Source organism: Gobio gobio (genome assembly GCF_949357685.1).
Source record: "Gobio gobio genome assembly, chromosome: 4".
Classification (NCBI taxonomy): domain Eukaryota; kingdom Metazoa; phylum Chordata; class Actinopteri; order Cypriniformes; family Gobionidae; genus Gobio; species Gobio gobio.
This window is the reverse complement of record NC_137100.1, coordinates 6,985,395-7,004,419: the sequence shown is the minus strand read 5'-3', so window position 1 is coordinate 7,004,419 and position 19,025 is coordinate 6,985,395. Positions and strand designations below refer to the sequence as shown.

Sequence of the window (19,025 nt, the reverse complement as noted above, 5' to 3'; positions counted from 1 at the left end):
AAATCTCTTTCATCGCTGCTGGTCCTACCCAGTTGCAAGTCTTCTGCGTCCCTCTTCCGCCTCCTCTACCTAAGCCAGCCAGTCCTTCTGCCTCCGCTGGCTCCCTTCAGTCCCTCGGCTCCTTCTCTATTGTCAGTCACACTTTGTTTGGCCTCGAATGTGGATAAAGACTAATACCTCCGTTGATTAATTTGTGTCTCCATCATCTCTCCAGCAATAATTTTTGTGCCTGAAACCTGTGGAATAAGATTATCTATATTCTCACCGTTCTCGTAAAGAGGTGTGTGCTTCATCCAGGTCCTCCGTCATCATCACCATTCTCAATTTACAACGAAAAGAAATGCAAATTTACTCACCTGAATTCTGCCACTCTCCCATTTGTTCAATAAACAACTGTTTGGATTGGTTATATCTGTCTTTGAGTCTAGTTTATTCCACAGAAAAGGTTTTAAATTAAAAAATGATGTACCATTTGTCTGCAAATGTCCCTTGCTTTAATAATGTAGTAATTCAATGACATATTTTCAGTATGGCCAACAACTTTTTGGGGCCACTATATTATTGCTAATAAATTACTTAAATCATTAGTTCATCCAAAATACTCTCATTTTGACAAACACACACACACATTATGTTTTCATGTGTATGGTAATATTCCATAGACATTTATATTCTATTCCCTAAACCTACCCGTCACAGAAAACTTTCTGCATATTTACACTTTCAAAAAACATCACTTACTATAACTTGTTTTCCTCATGGGGACCAAAAAATGTCCCCACAAGGATTTTGAATATTGCCATCTTAGTGGGGACATAAAGGGGAAAATAACGTAGGGTTTACCTGACACACACACACACACACACACACACACACACACACTAATAATATTTGCTAGAGCCCATTTAACCCTACCTTAAACATAAGCCTCACAAAAACCTGTTAACGGTAAACATAATTTGGTCAAGTCCCTAAAATAGTGAGTACAACGCACAGGTACATAATTCACTAAATTAGAGTCAACGTTTTGACTAGGATATATCACAAATTTACAGCAACAAAGACAAGAAACAGAAAAACAAATGCCACAGAAAGGCTGCGGTTTCACACTGTCCAGTTTAATAATGAAAAGACCTATTTTTATACATGACATAGATTTATACATATTTGAAAACATGACATATGTTGCATTTTTAATTTTATAACATGAGCTAACAGAAATTTGGCTTAAATGCCTACATGTACATAATATGAGATAAATAATAAAACATATAATTCTGACATCCATATTAGAAGGGTGAGACATGTGAGAAGGGAAGGGTGACAATACTTGTGGTTATCAACCTGTGGGGATATAAGTGCACCAAAAAATGAAAAGGTAAAAGGAAGACAACAAATCTTTTGTCACTGGAAGAATCACCAACACATTATCAATGGACACTCAAACAAATATAAAACCACAGTTGGCAGTAAAAAAAAACAAACGAACACTCAAATAGAGATAAAAATATATCGTATTTTTGAGTATATATATAAAAACGAGAACGGAAGAGAAACGAGGCTCTTTAAAGATGTGGCTGCATCACCACACTAGTGCATAAAGAAAAACCAGGTGTTGAAACGAACAGGTCAAAGTGAAGAAAAGCGTTTACACTCCCATTCCAAATAAATGGCTTTATATAACACCGTGTTGTTCACCAATCTAGTCTGATCTTATAGTCTGAAGCACAACAAAGTGTTCTACTAGTACATTTTTCATTGTCTGTGCACAAAATACAGAACTCAAAGTGATTCAAAATGCTGTCCCATTAGCTGAATACCTTGTTATATTAAAAGCAAGTACTAACCATTCCGTTCCGTTTTTGCATGCGGTTTTGCATTTAAAAATGACAAAATGTTATTCAGCAGTGTGTCCTACTGAAAATGATAAAAAGGCATGAAAGGAAAAGACTTCTAAAATGCAAGGCACAGACACTGTCAGCTACTGTCCAACCAAACCCTCACAAAATGAAATGAAAGATGGAGTTACGTTACTTGCAAAAAGTTGAAAACAAAATAAGGCCCTACAGGTTATAGGATTACAAGAGTGATCACATTAAAATAGGAAATACGAAATAAAAAAAATCAAGGCAAGACGCATGTGGAGTTCTTGGTTCTTTGTCTACAAAGGTTTAGCATTTTGTGTCGTGATGAAATTGAAGTGAAGGTAACACTTTACAATAAGGTTTCATTCACATCATGAACTAACAATGAATATTTATGAGCATTTATTAATGTTAGTTCATATCAATCTCAACATTTACTAACAGATCAAAAGTTGTATCTGTTTGCATTAGTTATTGCACAGTGAACTATCAAGTTAATAAAAGCAGTAAAAATATAGTGATCGTTGTTAGTTCATGTTATTTAACTAATGTTAACAAATGAGACCTTTTTGGAAAGCGTTACTGAAGAGATCAATCGCTGAAATTCTTACCCCGTCAAAGCTCTTAAATCGCATTAGTGCTTGTGCATATTCAAACTTGGCAAGTTGCATTGGGTTATGAAGAATGTACTACTTGGGAGATACTAGAAAGGGCTTACACAAACACAAAATGTATTGTATGGCTTCAGGTGACTTGAAGGAATAGCACGCATGAGTCAAATAGACTTTTCGAGCACCTGGTCACTGTATGGTGTCCCATGGAGCAAAGAAAGTCCTATGGAAAAGACATGAGAATTTTCACTTTTGGTTGTCATCCCTTCCAATTAATTTGTCTTCGGTCACTATAAAATCTACCAGAAACCTGACACCTGTGTACACTGCTTTTTCCCCATCCCAACTGGTCCATCTTTCATATTGTTCTCTTCACCCTAACGTGGTCAATTTGTCAATGAGGTCATCAATCGTGTACACCACGAGCTTAATATCATCTTTATCTGACATGCGATGAAGCCCATGTTTGCGAAAGATGACATCCACGTCATTGCTGAGTACCCGCTCTGCGACCTGCATGGAGACGTGCCAGGGTACGTCAGTGTCCTTGAGGCCGTGAATCAGGCGAACGGGACAGGAAACAGGCATGGGGCTCTGGAGTATGCAGTGGTTCTCTGCCTCCTTCAGAAAGTCCCTGCTTAGAGTGTAGAAACCCTCTTGATTGTGCTTGGTAGGGAATTTCCAAAAGCCCTGTTCCTCGATCTCCTTCTTTGTCTAATGAAAGGGGGAAGAAGATATGGATCAGGAGCATTTCCTATGAGGAGACAAGGGAGGCATTGCCTCCTCAGATAATGTAGAGAATAATCATATTAATAATATATATTTTTTTATTTTCTTGTTTCTTCATATTTCATTTCAAATTGAAAAATGTTGTATACATGTATAAAGATGAAAAACAATATTTGCAATTTAAAAAATGACAATGAATATTTAAACCCCTGTTACAAGCGTTACATCCTTAAAGGCCTGTACACACCGGGACGAATATCGCGCGCGCTTATCGCCAGCGTTTTTCGTGACGTTTTTCGGCGCGTCTTGAGTGCTCACACCCAAGCGATTTTCACTGGCGATGCGCCGAGTGAACGTGCACATTCAGTAGATAGCGCTCCCGGTACACAAGGTGGTGCCGCGGCACTTTGACACTCGCTTGTCACAAAGAAGAAGAAGAGAGACCGTATTTACGTGCTTGCCAAAACCACAGATATATTATGTCTATGGCCAAAACCATTCACACACTTTTTGCTAACTGGCAAGCAGCATTAGCAGCTCATCTTCTTCTTTGTCTACTTACTACCTCTTCGTCGTATCGATGTGTGCTCCGCAAGACCGTTTTGTGCTTGAGCGCCACCAAGTCGTGTTTTACTGTAACTTCATCAGCTCCAGGCATGTGAACAAAAGCGCTGATCTCATTGGGTCGGCCAGTTTTTAACGCGCCACGTCAAAATAAAAAAAACGAACCCGAGGCGTTTTTTTAAATGCCGTTTTTACGCCTGGCGTTTTGCGCATCGGTGTGCACACTCACTTTGGCGCCCTTTGTTTAGTCACGAGGTGTTAAACGTAAATGATAAACGCTCACGAAAATCGTCCCGGTGTGAACAGGCCTTAATTATAAAAAAGGAGATATTAACAAAAAACACTTGCATTTACATGTTGCATGCCGAAACTAAGTATGACCAATAGAGGGATGATATATTTTTGTAGGCCATAACCTGAAAACAAGTTCACATTTTAGCACTTCCGGCATTTGAAATCAATGGGTTTCTTTAAAGGGGTCCTGAACTGAGAAATTTTCCTTGAGCTTTTGACATATACGAGGTCATTGTACTATAAGAATATCCTGCAAGTTTCAGAACTGAAAGCTTCCTTGTTAGTCCAAAAACAGCTTTTATTGCAAGCTTTAATTTCCACCCCCAAATCATTCTTGTCGGCTATTGGCTGGAGCACTGTTTGTTGTGCTTCGTGGTCCAGACTGCACCAGTTTGTGGATCTTAGGCGGACTACAGAGACCGCGTTTATTTACAGTGTGTTCAGGGGACAGGCAGCTAGCGGATAGCGAGGAGATGTTTGCTGTACGTGACAAAAAATGTTTTGGCCTAAAAAAACGTGTGACATCACTTAGAGCACCTTTAATAGGTTTTTGGCTAAATACCTGAAATACGATCTGTAGCGAGCAGAATATTCACTACTTTATTCTACAACATAAAATACACCAACATAGCAACTTTGACACTAGATTACCGACTTTTCACACTCTTTTCTTTAAAAAAAAAAAAGGGACTAGCAACAAATGTAGTGAATTTTTGGACTTATGGTTAACGTAACCAGTCACTATGTCATACTCATTCTGTTGTCTGGCAGATTATATGTAAATGAGAACAGCTTTATTGGACATTCAGTTATTTATTTGATTAAAATATGGTATGTGAGCATGGATTAGGAGAGAAAACAGATGTAAAGTGCAGACAGTTGGCGCATTACATCATTTAGTGACATTTAGAGACTTTTTGAGCAGGCTTTAGCTACTTTCCATTGACCCTCTTGCGATTTCTAAAAGCTTTTACTTGCCATGAAAAAGGCAGTTGCTAACAAATGTCTAAATGCCACTACAGAGGTTGTCAAGAACATTAAACGTCATCAACCGAACAGATTAACTCATCTACTCACTAGTCGCTTTCACATTTAAAAACATTTTCCACAGTGAATTGACCAAGCCAATGACCAATCTTTTAACTTCTGCCGATTGAATTTAGGCTTCAAAATACATAAAAGTTGTGTTAATTTGTGAAGATTATCATGGGGAACAAAATGTGTAAGAAGCATATATTTTTGTTGGGTACAGAGTTTATTTTCTGCAATAATCCAAAAGCCAATGGAAAAATCATAATCCCTCGGTTTCACAGACAAGGCTTAAGCCTAGTGTCATATCTCAAAATATATTTTATTTCTAAGGCACGTTTATAAAAGCAACTTAAATCTCCTAATTCCGGCTTAATCTAAACCAGGCCATTGGGTTTTTTGTTGAGGGAACACAAGGTGATGCTAACTTCCAGGTAGGCCTACAAAATATTTTCAAGTTTCAAAGATGACTGAAGTCTTTCTCACCTCTATTGGTAGGGCATTGTAGGCTGTGACAAAGTGATCTGCAGCAGTTGAGATGCCCACTAAAGCAACCGTCTTCTCTGGCCGTGCGAGAGCGGCTAGCAACATCAGCCACCCACCCATACTGGAGCCCACCAGGATCTTGAGTAAGTGACACAAACGAGAAATTGCCAATTTGTGTGCGAGTTTGAAAAGAAGAAAAAACATGTCATCTTCCAAACCTTTTAATAGGAAAAAAAACTATATGAAGGATACTGAAGTCTATACTAGGGCTGATTTCACTTTGGTTATCCAAATAATTTGATTTATTTGTATTCAATGATCTGAAGGATATTAGTCAATAAATGATTCCTGGTACAATTCAATTCATCAAGACTCTCCAATGTGGTAAAGCTGTTAATCCACTCACCTGTGGCCCTTCTACTAGTTCATCCAGCACATAGAGTACATCCTTCTTCCAGGCACCCATGTTGTAGTTACCCATTTCCCCTTCAGATGACCCACAGCCAGAATAGTCAAACCTAAAGGAAGAAAATGTATCGCAGTAGAATCAAAATTAAAATGTCAAGGTGGATAGAGAAAACATTGCACACTGATACTCAGAGCTTGACATTAACTTTTGCTCACCAGCCACTGTGGCTAGTGGTTTAGCCACTTCGCATTTTCACTGGCCACAATTTTGACATTGATACAAATTTCCATATAGATATTTTTAACATCATCTCATAATTTGGCAGCAGGTATATTAGGCTGCTGTCACTTTAAGACCTGACGCACGGATCCATTTTACAGTTACACGTGCTTTTTCTTTCTCACCTGTTTACATTCACTTAAAACAGAACTGACTGTGTTTACATGAATACTCACCAAGACCGGCCTTTTGACATTATTTTGTGTGTATTTGACTGTTTTAGCTCTATAAGCAGCGAAAAAGATCCAAATTTAGTCCTGAGAGGCATTGGGTGCGAGCACAAAATCTGCGGGAATGAGTAAAATGATGTGCAATATGCGCAATCCCACGCCAAAATTCAAGCTCTTTAACACCAACAATATTCATTCGGAGCAAATTAAATGAGTGAGTGAGGGGAGGGTCTATGGGCGGGTAAATGTATGGGATTTTTCCGATCTTTCAATCTAATGGACAAAAATAATGTTAAAGCCGCAATATCACGCCAAATGCGGTGAGTTTATAGCCTGACGTTGTCATACTCAATACTAGTCAGAATATGAGTCTGATACTGCTCCGTTGGGCTGTGATTATGGGGCGTGTTTCAACAGAACCAGGAAAGACCTCAATTGGATGGACCAATCAGAGCAACAGAGTGACGCATAACGTTAGTTGTCAAATGTCAACAGAACTCAACTGCACACAGTTTTGCCAAGTCCGCGGTTTTCCCACGGGCTGTTTTTCCATGTCCGCGGGTTGAAGCGACCCCAATTATGTGATATTTAGACCCAGGAATGTGAATTTTAGCAGGCAACCCTGCCAAAAAACCCCACACATTTTAGTCCCCAAACGCCATTTTTTCCTGAGAAATTTGTGCTTGGTACGTTTTTCGTCTTAAAACCAAACTTGGGTCGCCAGTCGACAAAGATAGATCCTAGTGCGCTACTGCACATCAGTGATGCGCGGGTTGATCCAAAAGGAGCGGGTGCCTGCAGTCACCCGCGGTTACGAGTCCTCCAAAAATATTTTTAATGATATTCGGGTCACGGTCGGTCGGGTCGCTTGAAATAAAGACGTTTCTTCTCGCCTCTATGACACGACCTGCGGAGCTGAATGTGCGCTCACTGGCTGCACTTGACGCTGGAACGCAGAGGATCCTCCTTGTCGGTTGATTCAATATTATTTCTACACAGCGCGAGGAAAGCTAAAAATAAAGTAGGCTAATCTTCTTTTTTAGGCCACCAATGGCACCTTATAGCCCTTTTAAGCCCAAGTTAGGGTTAATGTATCTGATTTAGGTTCCTGTGCTAGTTTTATGGATATATTCGTGTAGGCTAAACAATGCAGCCTATTTTATTCAAATGCATATTTTGTGTTTATCTTGTATTAGGCTACTTTTTTTTTTACCAACAAGTGGCACCCTTTAGCCTTCTTTTTAAGCCCAGGTTAAGTTTACTGTGTGTTTCAGTTTTACCTTCATGGGTATTTGTGAACATTTATTTATGGATAATGTAGCCTCAGTCTTAGGTTTAGCCTACCTGTTTTTGTTCGTCTAAAATGCGTTAATAAAGACTTTCTTAACATATTCTATGTCTGCATTTTGTGCTTGTGAGAGCTTCAATTGGGCATCTACTTTTAAAAAATGCGGGTCAGGTACAATATTTTCTTTAGTTTTTTTTGTGGCCCGAGTTGCGGGCGGGTTAGTTGAAAACGTTGGTCGGGTACGGGTTGTTTATACATTGTCCCGCGCATCACTGGAGCGCATTCCACAATGTTTACTCATTACGCCAGTAGGCGAAGAGTAGACAGTCTACTAGGGGTGCTCCGATTGATCGGCAACCGATCTCGATCGGTCGATAATCGCTTTGGGATGATTGATCGGCGGTCTCCAAAAAGGCCGATCTCATGAACCGATTGCATGCTGACGACCCATAAAACCCGCACCTGCCGTGAGAGCTAGGGCATGATATGCAGCGACACCGTCTCATTCTCTTTCCAGCGCGGGTAAAATAATTATAATGCTGAAGGTGAGGTACAACTCATATTTCTATATTAAATAACTTACGCAGTCATTTGAAAACTTTCTGTGGGATGTAAGTTCACAAACAGCGCGCGTGAATCACCGCGTGCGCGCGCTCTCTCTCCCTTTCAAAATGCTCAAATGGCTTCATATCATCGCATCTGCACTAAAATCAAGCTGCACAGTTGACACAGGATTTGACACTTTGCACAATTGAGGCAGTGTCGCATCGTCACTAAAGTTTATAATTAGCATTTATTTTTAAGTCTTGCCAGTGTTCAAACCGCTCAGCACTCGCGCGCACGGTCTGGAGAGACACACACACACAGGCCATCTCTCAAAAGGTTGCGAGTACAAATTGCGCTGAAATGGTCAGATACACACAAATGTATGTACTAAATTACCGTCTTGACGAGTATGCACGTAAACCCCGTCCTGACTCGCGAGTGAACGTTTGTGCAACTGTAACCGTATCCGTGTTCGCTCTTAAAGTGACAGCTGTCGAATAAACTGCTGCTGTCTCGGAGTTTCTCTTTGTCTTGTGTTGTTTGATGAACCTTTATGACACTCACTGCTCTTGAATGACTAACTTTGGCAACCGTAAGTGTAAGGATTAATCTAATTTAATTTATTCAGGGAAGACCAATATTAATTTACATTTGATTTCTTATTAAATGTCTTTAGTATTTCTTACCTCAATACTAATGTTAGAAAAAACAAAAATGCACTGCATGATCAAATATTTAGGAGAGATAATTATATACATTTATTACATACATTTATTTGGGAAAGATGGCCTACAGTAGCCTTAAGTTCTCATTTTCTAAAATAAACACTTGGTGGTTCTTCAAGATCTTGACTCAGTTCATTTAGAGTTAGTTTCATTTCTACAAATGGTGCAAACTCTGCAAGATTATAGATAAAAGATTCCCATTCCCCTGGCATTCTGTGATCGGCAGTGATCGGCAATCGGCAGATCATGATCTTGGTGATCGGTAGGGTTGGGAACCGAGAACCGGTTCTTATTCAGAACCGAAACTGATTTTTGAAAAATACCAGAACCGCGCGAAATTCCTAAGTTTCGGTTCCGAAAACGGTTCTGGTGCAATGTGTGTGCGAAGCGCTGGAAGCGTATCCTTTCATAGCGAGTGACAGCCAGTGTTGCCAAGTCCGTGGTTTTCCCGCTTTCCCGTTTTCCACTGTTGCCGCGGGCTGTGTTTCATGTCCGCGGGTTGAAGCGATTGTGCAATTGTGCGGGTTTTGTTGTGAAAACCTGGCAACTCTGGCTCACCTCATCATGAATATTAATTACGTTGCCTGCCGCTTCCAGGAGTGCAACGCAGTTCAGCACTGAAAGCCCTCGCGCTACACATTTACGGTTTTGCGTCAGATATTTTCTCGTTGACCACCAGCATGGCGAAGAGAAAGTCACAAGTATGGATTCATTTCCAAAGAATGAATGATAATGAAGCAAAATGTGAAAAGTTAATAACATGCAAAGGAGGCTGCACTAGCAATTTGACAAAACATTTGCTACAGCACAGAGTGCCTCAGGGCTTATACCAGATTTATAGTGTAAGGCCTATATATATATATGTATGTCAACCGTTGAGTCACCATGGTTTAGGTAAGCGTTTAGGCACAATTACCTTTGTAATGCTGAATTGCAATTTATTATTTACAAGTTCACTGAATAACTGAATTACTATTAAATTAATATACAACTAATTAATAAATATAACTAATAAATATAATTTATAACTTGGTTTTATTCAGAGACAGAGAGATAAAATGTAATAAGACAATTTCAGAGGTGTTCATTTGAAAAACAATGTGTTGCAAGAATGGCTTAATTAATACTGTAATATATGTACAGTACAGGACTTTTTTGACATTGCCAACCTGTAAATTAATTTTAGAGCAAGTAATAAACTCAAAATGGATTGTTTGAGTTGCGTATTGTGCCTTTTTCCTTTACCACTATTTGTGTAATAATTTTAATGGAACCGGAATCGGAACCGGAATCGTTAGGCGGAACCGAAACCGGAACCGGAACCGGAAAATTTCTCACGATTCCCAACCCTAGTGATCGGTGATCGGTGATCGGCCCCAAAAATGCTGATCGGAGCATCTCTACAGTCTACTATTCGCAATTGCGCATGCATATTACATGTTCAGTCTATAGACGTGTAGCTAGTGTTTCTTTACAAAGTGACATCGCCAACTACTGGTCTGGCAGCAGAATACAGCTTTTTTAGTCGTTTTCATGGATCTGTGTGATCCTGTGGATCAAAGAATCAACGATTACTTAATTGTACTTGATTACCAACTAATTCAGAATGTCCATCTCTAGTGAGGTACCTGAGGTATGAGTGACCCAAAGACTTGCAGAACTCCTCTAATGCTTCTGCTTTCTGTCCACCCATGTGCGAGGCAAAACCAGGCAAGAAAACCACTCCAGGACTCTTCCCTTTCAGTTTCCTGTAGGCCAGCTTTGGCAGATCAGGCCGTGTAGCATACTGAATTGTGGACTTGTGCCGAACACCTAAAACAAAGGAAAAACGCAATGTGCAATTTTATTTAAATGCAGAAATAAACCCTGAAAGCAAAGCATACCTAAAATAAGCTATTACAAAACACTACTCCTTTTCTTCCTTGCAAACACAGGTAATAATATATATATATATTATAATATATTAACAAGTTAAATCGTTTTGTTTATATATATATATATATATATATATATATATATATATATATATATATATATATATATATATATATATATATATATATATATATATATATATATATATAAACAAAACGATTTAACTTGTTAATTCTTGTAGTTGGTGGCGCTTAGATAGGACATCAAACACGAATGATTTCTCCTCCGGAGTTTCAGCTGCCATCTCAAATGCAGGATTGCACTCTTCCGCCTTGATATCTCCACTTTAGCAGAGTTCAAACTTAAATTACGAAATCGCAAACTGTGAGTTACATCAAAACATCATAATTTTATCGCCTGGTCATTGCATTACTGAGCATGATGGCCACACCTCCAACATCTACGCCCCCTGGCCTCAACACATCGAAGTTCTTGCATAATCACGTTTTGTAAGGACTCTGCTTACCCGTCGAAGCGTGCGGGAGACGGGTGAATTTCCGGACGTTTATTTTAAGAACCTTTGAGCAATTTCTGAGCACAGTTGACGCCATACTGCCCCGCTCTCTGCGGAGAGGTTGACACAAGAATCCACTCCGAATAGTGTCCTGAAGTAGACGGAGACCCGCCTGCAAATCACTGCCGCCTGCTGCCGTGGAGCGCCACTGCAACACTGACAGACACGGCTGCATAAGCACAAAAGAAGATAGTTTGAAGAATGTCAGTAACCAAACAGTTGATGGACCCTATTGACTTCCATAGTTTTTCTTCTTCTTCTCCATATTAACCTCCTGGGTGCCACTGTCCTCGTACGAGGACATTATATTTGAGTGAATTTCTCTGACACACAGTTTTATGTCATGTAAAGTGGCAAAAGTGCATATTCAGGGCTTTTCATAGCCTGACAAGCCAGACCCACATCAAGATGTTCGGTCTGGGAACACACCATTGGCAGGGCTCAATGCGAGGGGCGGGATAAACGGTTGTCAAATTTAATCTGCATGCAATAGGATAGCGCTACAACCAACCAGAGCAACGAAGAAGGGGAAGCGGAGCTAGAAGATAGATTAAAGGGTTAGTTCACCCAAAAATGAAAATTCTGTCATTAATTACTCACCCTCATGTCGTTCGACACCCGTAAGACCTCCAACGACAATAGTTTTTGTGCGCAAAAAAAAAAAAAAATAACACCTTTATCCAACTTGTTCTTGTCTTCCGTGTGTGCCTCCACGACGCATGCGCGAGAATATGACGTAGCGCCGGGGTTCGGGAATCCATGAAATGCACAAGTTAACCCCATTTTGAGAACTACGCCGAGACCTAAAGCACGATCAATGTAGAATTCAACAGCTTAGATACGCCCGTCTTCCTCTGCTTGTAAACAAATCGCTTCTGGGTCATGTGTCCGAACGGCGGATCTGCGTAATATTCTCGCGCATGCGTCGTGGAGGCACACACGGAAGACAAGAACAAGTTGGATAAAGGTGTTATTTTGATTTTTTTTTGCGCACAAAAACTATTGTCGTCGCATCGTAAGATTATTGTAGAGTCACTGTGGTGAGATGGACTTTGTAACGACGTTTTAAGTGCCTTTTATGGGTCTTGTGAGTGTAAATGTACTGAATGCCTATGGAGGCCAATCTGAAGCCTTTCTCAGCCATCAGCTTTCAACAAAAATATCTTCATTTGTGTTCCGAAGATGAACGGAGGTCTTACGGGTGTCGAACGACATGAGGGTGAGTAATTAATGACAGAATTTTCATTTTTGGGTGAACTAACCCTTTAAACTTTCGCCGTATGCGGTCGGCAAAACTCTGAACAATTCTTCCTTTCTTAAGAATGACTTCAGTGCCGTTCTTTGTTCTTTCCTCTAGGAAAAGCTTAACTCCAAGTCTTCCAGAGTCGCGGCCAAAGCCGATTCGAAAGGCCGCTGTTCGCCAGCTTCTTTGTTTTCAAGTATCACACGGAACCGCCGCAACTCTGCCGTCATTATGTTAAGCCCGCCCACCGACTCTATACACGATGTGATTGGCCTGACTAGAGTTTGGTTTTTCCAGCTCGCAAGCCAACGGAGAGTTGCTTGACGACCCTGGCGGCAAATTACATTTCCTGCCGCTAGAGTGCGTCTAGATTTCTAGGCTATAGGCTTTTCAGAAATAGCCTGCAATTTGTTTTGTGGTTTCACCAGGACAAACACTTCTCCTTGGTCTTTAAATATGACTGAATGATCAAATTTAGCACTACTATATGATAATATTTAGTTAAATCTGACTCATTTTCCAATTGTTTGCTTTAAATCAACATCTCAGGAAAAGTATGGGGTTTAGCAAGGACACATTAATATGCAGATGAGATCCAGTGATACATTGCATTAAATGGAAAACCCATGCATGGCCATTTTACCCACATATTGCATAAAGTAAAATAGTATATCAATTCATTCCATTATAGCTTTTTATAACATAGTTGAGAATCATCTTTATACAAAGTTTGGTTTAAAAAAATCCTGAAACCTGAAAATTGATTGGTGAATGAAAAAAAAATCCCATTGTTCATTTCATGTCATTTTATTTTCCTGGTGTCCCGGAGTCCCGGTGTCCACTTACGAGGACATAGCATAACATATTAATAAAATATAATTTTAAAAATTTTTTTTTCTCTAAACAATGTAATGATATGAAAAAAATACTAAATTCAAAAGACTTTGTTTTCCTGGGTCTTATGAGGCTATGGAAGTTGACTGGTGGCCTCTGTCAATTGTTAGGTTACCCATTTTCTTCAAAAATCTTCTTTTGTGTTCAGCAGAATGAAGAAATTCATACAGGTTTGGAACAACTTGAGGGTGAGAAAATTATGAGATCATTTTAATTTTTGGGTGAACTATAGTTTTTCTGAGTGGCTTTGGTGCATTTCTCAGATCACAACTTAAATTCTCAAAACTATTTGTTCAACCTCCACATCATCTAGTCACTTGTGCACAGCATAAAAGCAATTTCTCGTTCTTTTAAACAACATGCAAATGCTTTGGTACAATCATTCAATTGAATATGTACAATTGTCAGCTATTTCCTACATTATCAATTGTTCTGTTGAATTGTTCTCTGTTGAATGTCTTACCCCTCAAAACCTCTTGGCATTAGTTCCTTGCATAAGTCATTAAATGCAAAATGGTTGTCACAAACTGTCAAGAATATTTTCTATACATTAGACCTTTTTTTTTTTTTTTGTAAATTAATTGAGTCCTGAATTGATGAATGCATGTATATCCCATAAATATCTGAAATGGAATGTTTGTAATGTCTGCTAAATTGGTAAATAGCCTAAAACTGTATTGAGATAATTTCACAATCTCACTAATCAACCAATCCAATTTGGAAGCATATGGAGTTTGCCCAGCACAATCTCTACTATGTTTGAACGTGGAGGAACGTCACAACCCTAAACAGCAGCAGCAGCAGCAGCAGTACTGTATAAATACACTATATTGACAAAAGTATTGGGACACCCCTCCAAATCATTGAATTCAGGTGTTCAATCACTTCCATGGCCACAGGTGTATAAAATCAAGCACTAGGCGTGCAGACGCTTCTACAAACATTTGTGAAAGAATGGGTCGCTCTCAGGAGCTCAGTGAACTCAAGCGTAATACTGTGATATGTTTCCACCTGCGCAATAAACACATTCCTGAAATTTCCTCACTGCTAAATATTCCACGCTCAACTGTTAGTGGTATTATGACAAAGTGGAAGCAATTGGGAACAACAACAACTCAGCCCTGGAGTGGAAGGCCACGTAAAATCACAGAGCGGGGTCAGCGCATGCTGAGGGTCACAGTGCGCAGAAGTCACCAACTTTCTGCAGTCAATAGCTACAGACCTCCAATTCACTGACACAAAAACTAGGTTTTGAAGCATGAATTAAATGTTTTGGTTGAGTAACTACTGAGTCATTCTACATAAGGGGTGCCATTTCCACTTTTTTTTAAACTACAACTTGAGAGATATGTTAATCCTCCAAAAAAACAATCTTGTTAATCTTATTAATATTATCCTTTTTATTTTATGCAAGGGAGCCTTTTTTGTACCACCCCGTTATGGACAAATGTACACCATTAGAGTAGTAAGACAAGATATATTTTTAAATTCTAATGTTTTCCTAATAGTAAAATGTCCCTTTTTTGGAAACTAAAAATAGAAACGCTGTAATTGAATCCATTTTTTTTTTTTTTTTGGTTTTTAATCTTGAAATATGAATCTGACATTTCAATGACCTCATTGTTTGTACTGAAAAAAAAAAAAACGAATTAACTTTAAAACATTTGATTTTATTTGATTAGTCCACACAACAAGAACATCATTCAACATAAAAGTTTATGGAAAAGAAAATGAAATGTTACATAAATTTAAACAAAATGACCCTGTGATGGGGTGGAAACTGATGTGACGGGGTGGTTCATCGGGACGGTGGTATGGACAGTGTTTCAGTGAACGGCTGGTTTTAAGCTTTAAAAACTGGGGTAGGGGAGACATGAACATTGGAGATGTAATGGAAAACTGGAAAACTTTGCTCTGAAAAACTGCATCACAACAGTGACTGGGAGAGCCTCTGGATCTCCATGTGTCGGGATGTCACAGGCTGTGGTGCCTGAATGGATACGACAGGAAGTCATCTCTTGGAGGCCAGAACAACCTGTTGGCACCAACACGGTGCATACATTTTACAAAGGCATGCGTTTCATCGGTATCCATGATGATCCCAGGATATAGGTCATTGTCATAGTTACAGTTTTTCTCCATTGGTTTGGCTCATTTCTTGAAACAGAAATCACATTCTCAAAACAACATGGACAAATCTCCAAACCACTTGGCAATTGTTCACAACAGAATAGCATTTCTCATTAATTTCATCAAATTGCAAATGTCTAAGTACATGTCTCAATGTCTCAGTAAATCTTTGCAAATGATTAAGTACAGGTAGCCTACATTTAGCACAATTTGCAAGTGATTAGATCTTGTTGATCTAAACTGATTGTTTGATTCTCAGTCTAATGGTCGTTCGCTCCAAAACGTATCAGCGTCATTTCATTGTATAAGTCATCACATGCACAATAGTCTGTTCAATTGTCAAAATTAGTCAAGAACATAATACCATGAATACCATATATGAATCCCTTGGAAGATTTGATACATTTATTACAGCAATTGACAGTCAGGTGAAACTAGAACTTGACTAACGAAGGAGGAATTTCACATCTCAGATGACCAATTAAACATTATGTTTAGTTACCTGACAGGTGCTGTCCATGACTGTGAAAGCTGCCAAGCATGTATGTAAAGAGCTTGACCATGCAGGACCAGTACAATTTCTGAACATGGAGGCACCTGGCCAAGTAAATGAACAAGGGGAAAAACTGCCTGCTCGAGGAAGAGGAAGAGTGAAGATGAGAGGGGGAGCCCGTGGAGGAAGAGGGATAGAGAGGGGAAGGGGGGATGAGAGGGTTAGAGAGGGGATTGGGAATGAGAGGGGTAGAGAGGGGAAGAGAGGGGAAGGGGGTAGAGAGGGGAAGAGAGGGGAAGGGGGTAGAGAGGGGAAGAGAGGGGAAGAGAGGGGAAGAGAGGGGAAGGGGGTAGAGAGGGGAAGAGAGGGAAAGGGGGTAGAGAGGGGTAGAGAGGGGTAGAGAGGGGAAGAGAGGGAAAGCGAGGGGAAGGGGGTAGAGAGGGGTAGAGAGGGGAAGAGGGGTAGAGAGGGGATTGGGAATGAGAGGGGTAGAGAGGGGAAGAGAGGGGAAGGGGGATGAGAGGGGTAGAGAGGGGAAGAGAGGGAAAGAGGGTAGAGAGGGGAAGAGAGGGGTAGAGAGGGGAAGAGAGGAGAAGGGGGTAGAGAGGGGTAGAGAGGGAAAGGGGGTAGAGAGGGGAAGAGAGGGGAAGAGAGGGAAAGGGGGTAGAGAGGGGAAGAGAGGGGAAGCGAGGGGAAGGGGGTAGAGAGGGGAAGAGAGGGGTAGAGAGGGGTAGAGAGGGGAAGAGAGGGAAAGGGGGTAGAGAGGGGTAGAGAGGGGAAGAGAGGGAAGGGGGTAGAGAGGGGTAGAGAGGGGAAGAGAGGGAAAGGGGGTAGAGAGAGGATGGGGGATGAGAGGGGTAGAGAGGGGAAGAGAGGGAAAGAGGGTAGAGAGGGGAAGAGAGGGGTAGAGAGGGGAAGAGAGGGAAAGGGGGTAGAGAGGGGTAGAGAGGGGAAGAGAGGGAAAGGGGGTAGAGAGGGGAAGAGAGGGGAAGAGAGGGAAAGGGGGTAGAGAGGGGTAGAGAGGGGAAGAGAGGGAAAGGGGGTAGAGAGAGGATGGGGGATGAGAGGGGTAGAGAGGGGAAGAGAGGGAAAGAGGGTAGAGAGGGGAAGAGAGGGAAAGGGGGTAGAGAGAGGATGAGGGATGAGAGGGGTAGAGAGGGGAAGAGAGGGACAGAGGGTAGAGAGGGGAAGAGAGGGGTAGAGAGGGGAAGAGAGGGAAAGAGGGTAGAGAGGGGAAGAGAGGGGTAGAGAGGGGAAGAGAGGGAAAGGGGGGTAGAGAGGGGAAGAGAGGGAAAGGGGGTAGAGAGGGGTAGAGAGGGGAAGGGGGTAGAGAGGGGTAGAGAGGGGAAGAGAGGGGAAGAGAGGGGAAGAGAGGGGAAGGGGGTAGAGAGGGGTAGAGAGGGGAAGGGAGGGGAAGGGGGTAGAGAGGGGAAGAGAGGGGAAGAGAGGGGAAGGGGGTAGAGAGGGGTAGAGAGGGGAAGGGAGGGGAAGGGGGTAGAGAGGGGAAGAGAGGGGAAGAGAGGGGAAGGGGGTAGAGAGGGGTAGAGAGGGGAAGAGAGGGGAAGAGAGGGGAAGGGAAAGAGGGTGGAAGGAAGAGGTAGACCTGGAATAGGATGTGGCCAAAGAAGACGGGGACCAAATTTATCAGATGTGATTCTACTGAGTACCCATGGGTTGACATTGAGAGAGGCTGGACAGAGACTTCAGCCCAACCTCAGCAGATATAAAAAACAAACCTTTGAAAATGCATGAAGGAATCGAATGATTTTACAAATGTGGAGAGAAATAAATGGTAAAAAATGGTAAATGGACTGCATTTATATAGCGCTTTTAACAGACCTACGGCCATCCAAAGCGCTTTACATTTTTGCCTCACATTCACCCATTCACACACTCATTCATACACCATGCAAGGCGCCATCCAGCTCGTCGGGAGCAGCTGGGGTTAGGTGTCTTGCTCATGGACACCTCGACACTTGGTCAGGTGGAACCGGTGATCGAACCACCAACCTTCCGGTTTGTAGACAACCTACATGAACCACTGAGCCACTGCCGCCCATATTTTCATCAATATGCAGTACTGGTCTTGTGTGTCCTGTTTGGTCAATACATTCATATACTTTACTCTAACAATATCTCTGAAAAAAATCTAACCCAGATTATATCATTAGAAAAGTAGAAATTTTACAAGTGTTTACAGTAAGATTGAGAACAGCAGCATGTGGATGGCCAGGAGGGTGAGGACGGTAATTTACATTGTTTGTTTGTTTGTGTGTTATATTACAGTATATTATGCTGTATACATTTTCTTTTTACTCTGATGTATGGAAGTTACTTTATGTGTGTGAATGATAATGGTTACAATTTCCTTGGCAGTATGAGTGCAATGTGTAATGTCAAACCTTGGAGGCTACTCTTACCCTAAAATCCTATTTCTTTTTTTCAGTTTTATACACAATTGTATTCTGTTAGCTAGACAAAAATGAAGGAGTGGGCAAAGACTGAAAGGTGGACATGATGGATATTTCAATGGTCCTCTGCCATAGTGACAAAACATCTAAACATTTTTACTTGCAGTGCTTACACAATGCCAAAGGGACGAAGCATTTTTGAGGCACTGACTGTTTAAATGAGATGGAAATGTAGTTTTGACACATGAGTGAACTGTTTTGGGAGAGGTATGAGCTTTTGCAGGTGAACCATGGTGTTGTGCCAAACCATCCACGTTATTTTGGCAAAAGCACCAAGAGTGTTGAGAACGACCGGTCTGTTTCAAGAAATGAGCCAAAGCAATTGAGAAGTATCTTTGCCATTTTGGTGG

The 19,025-nt window shown here is 40.9% G+C and overlaps 1 protein-coding gene across 2 annotated transcripts; it reads right to left on the bottom strand.

Annotated features, from left to right (window-relative positions):
- Positions 1–1,084: 1,084 nt before the first annotated feature.
- On the bottom strand, positions 1,085–11,540 carry abhd10a (abhydrolase domain containing 10, depalmitoylase a). 2 transcript variants are annotated; one of them, XM_079815510.1, is made up of 5 exons: positions 11,096–11,372; positions 10,624–10,807; positions 5,985–6,096; positions 5,579–5,716; positions 1,085–3,190 (listed from the first exon to the last, which is right to left on the bottom strand). In XM_079815510.1, the coding sequence occupies exons 1-5, from the start codon at positions 11,172–11,174 to the stop codon at positions 2,849–2,851; spliced, it is 855 nt and encodes a 284-aa protein (XP_079671636.1). In that variant the 5' UTR covers positions 11,175–11,372; the 3' UTR covers positions 1,085–2,848. The 2 variants fall into 2 exon arrangements, with proteins under 2 accessions (XP_079671636.1, XP_079671635.1); XM_079815509.1 differs by lacking the exon at positions 11,096–11,372 and adding an exon at positions 11,397–11,540 and having other exon boundaries at positions 1,099–3,190.
- Positions 11,541–19,025: the final 7,485 nt, after the last annotated feature.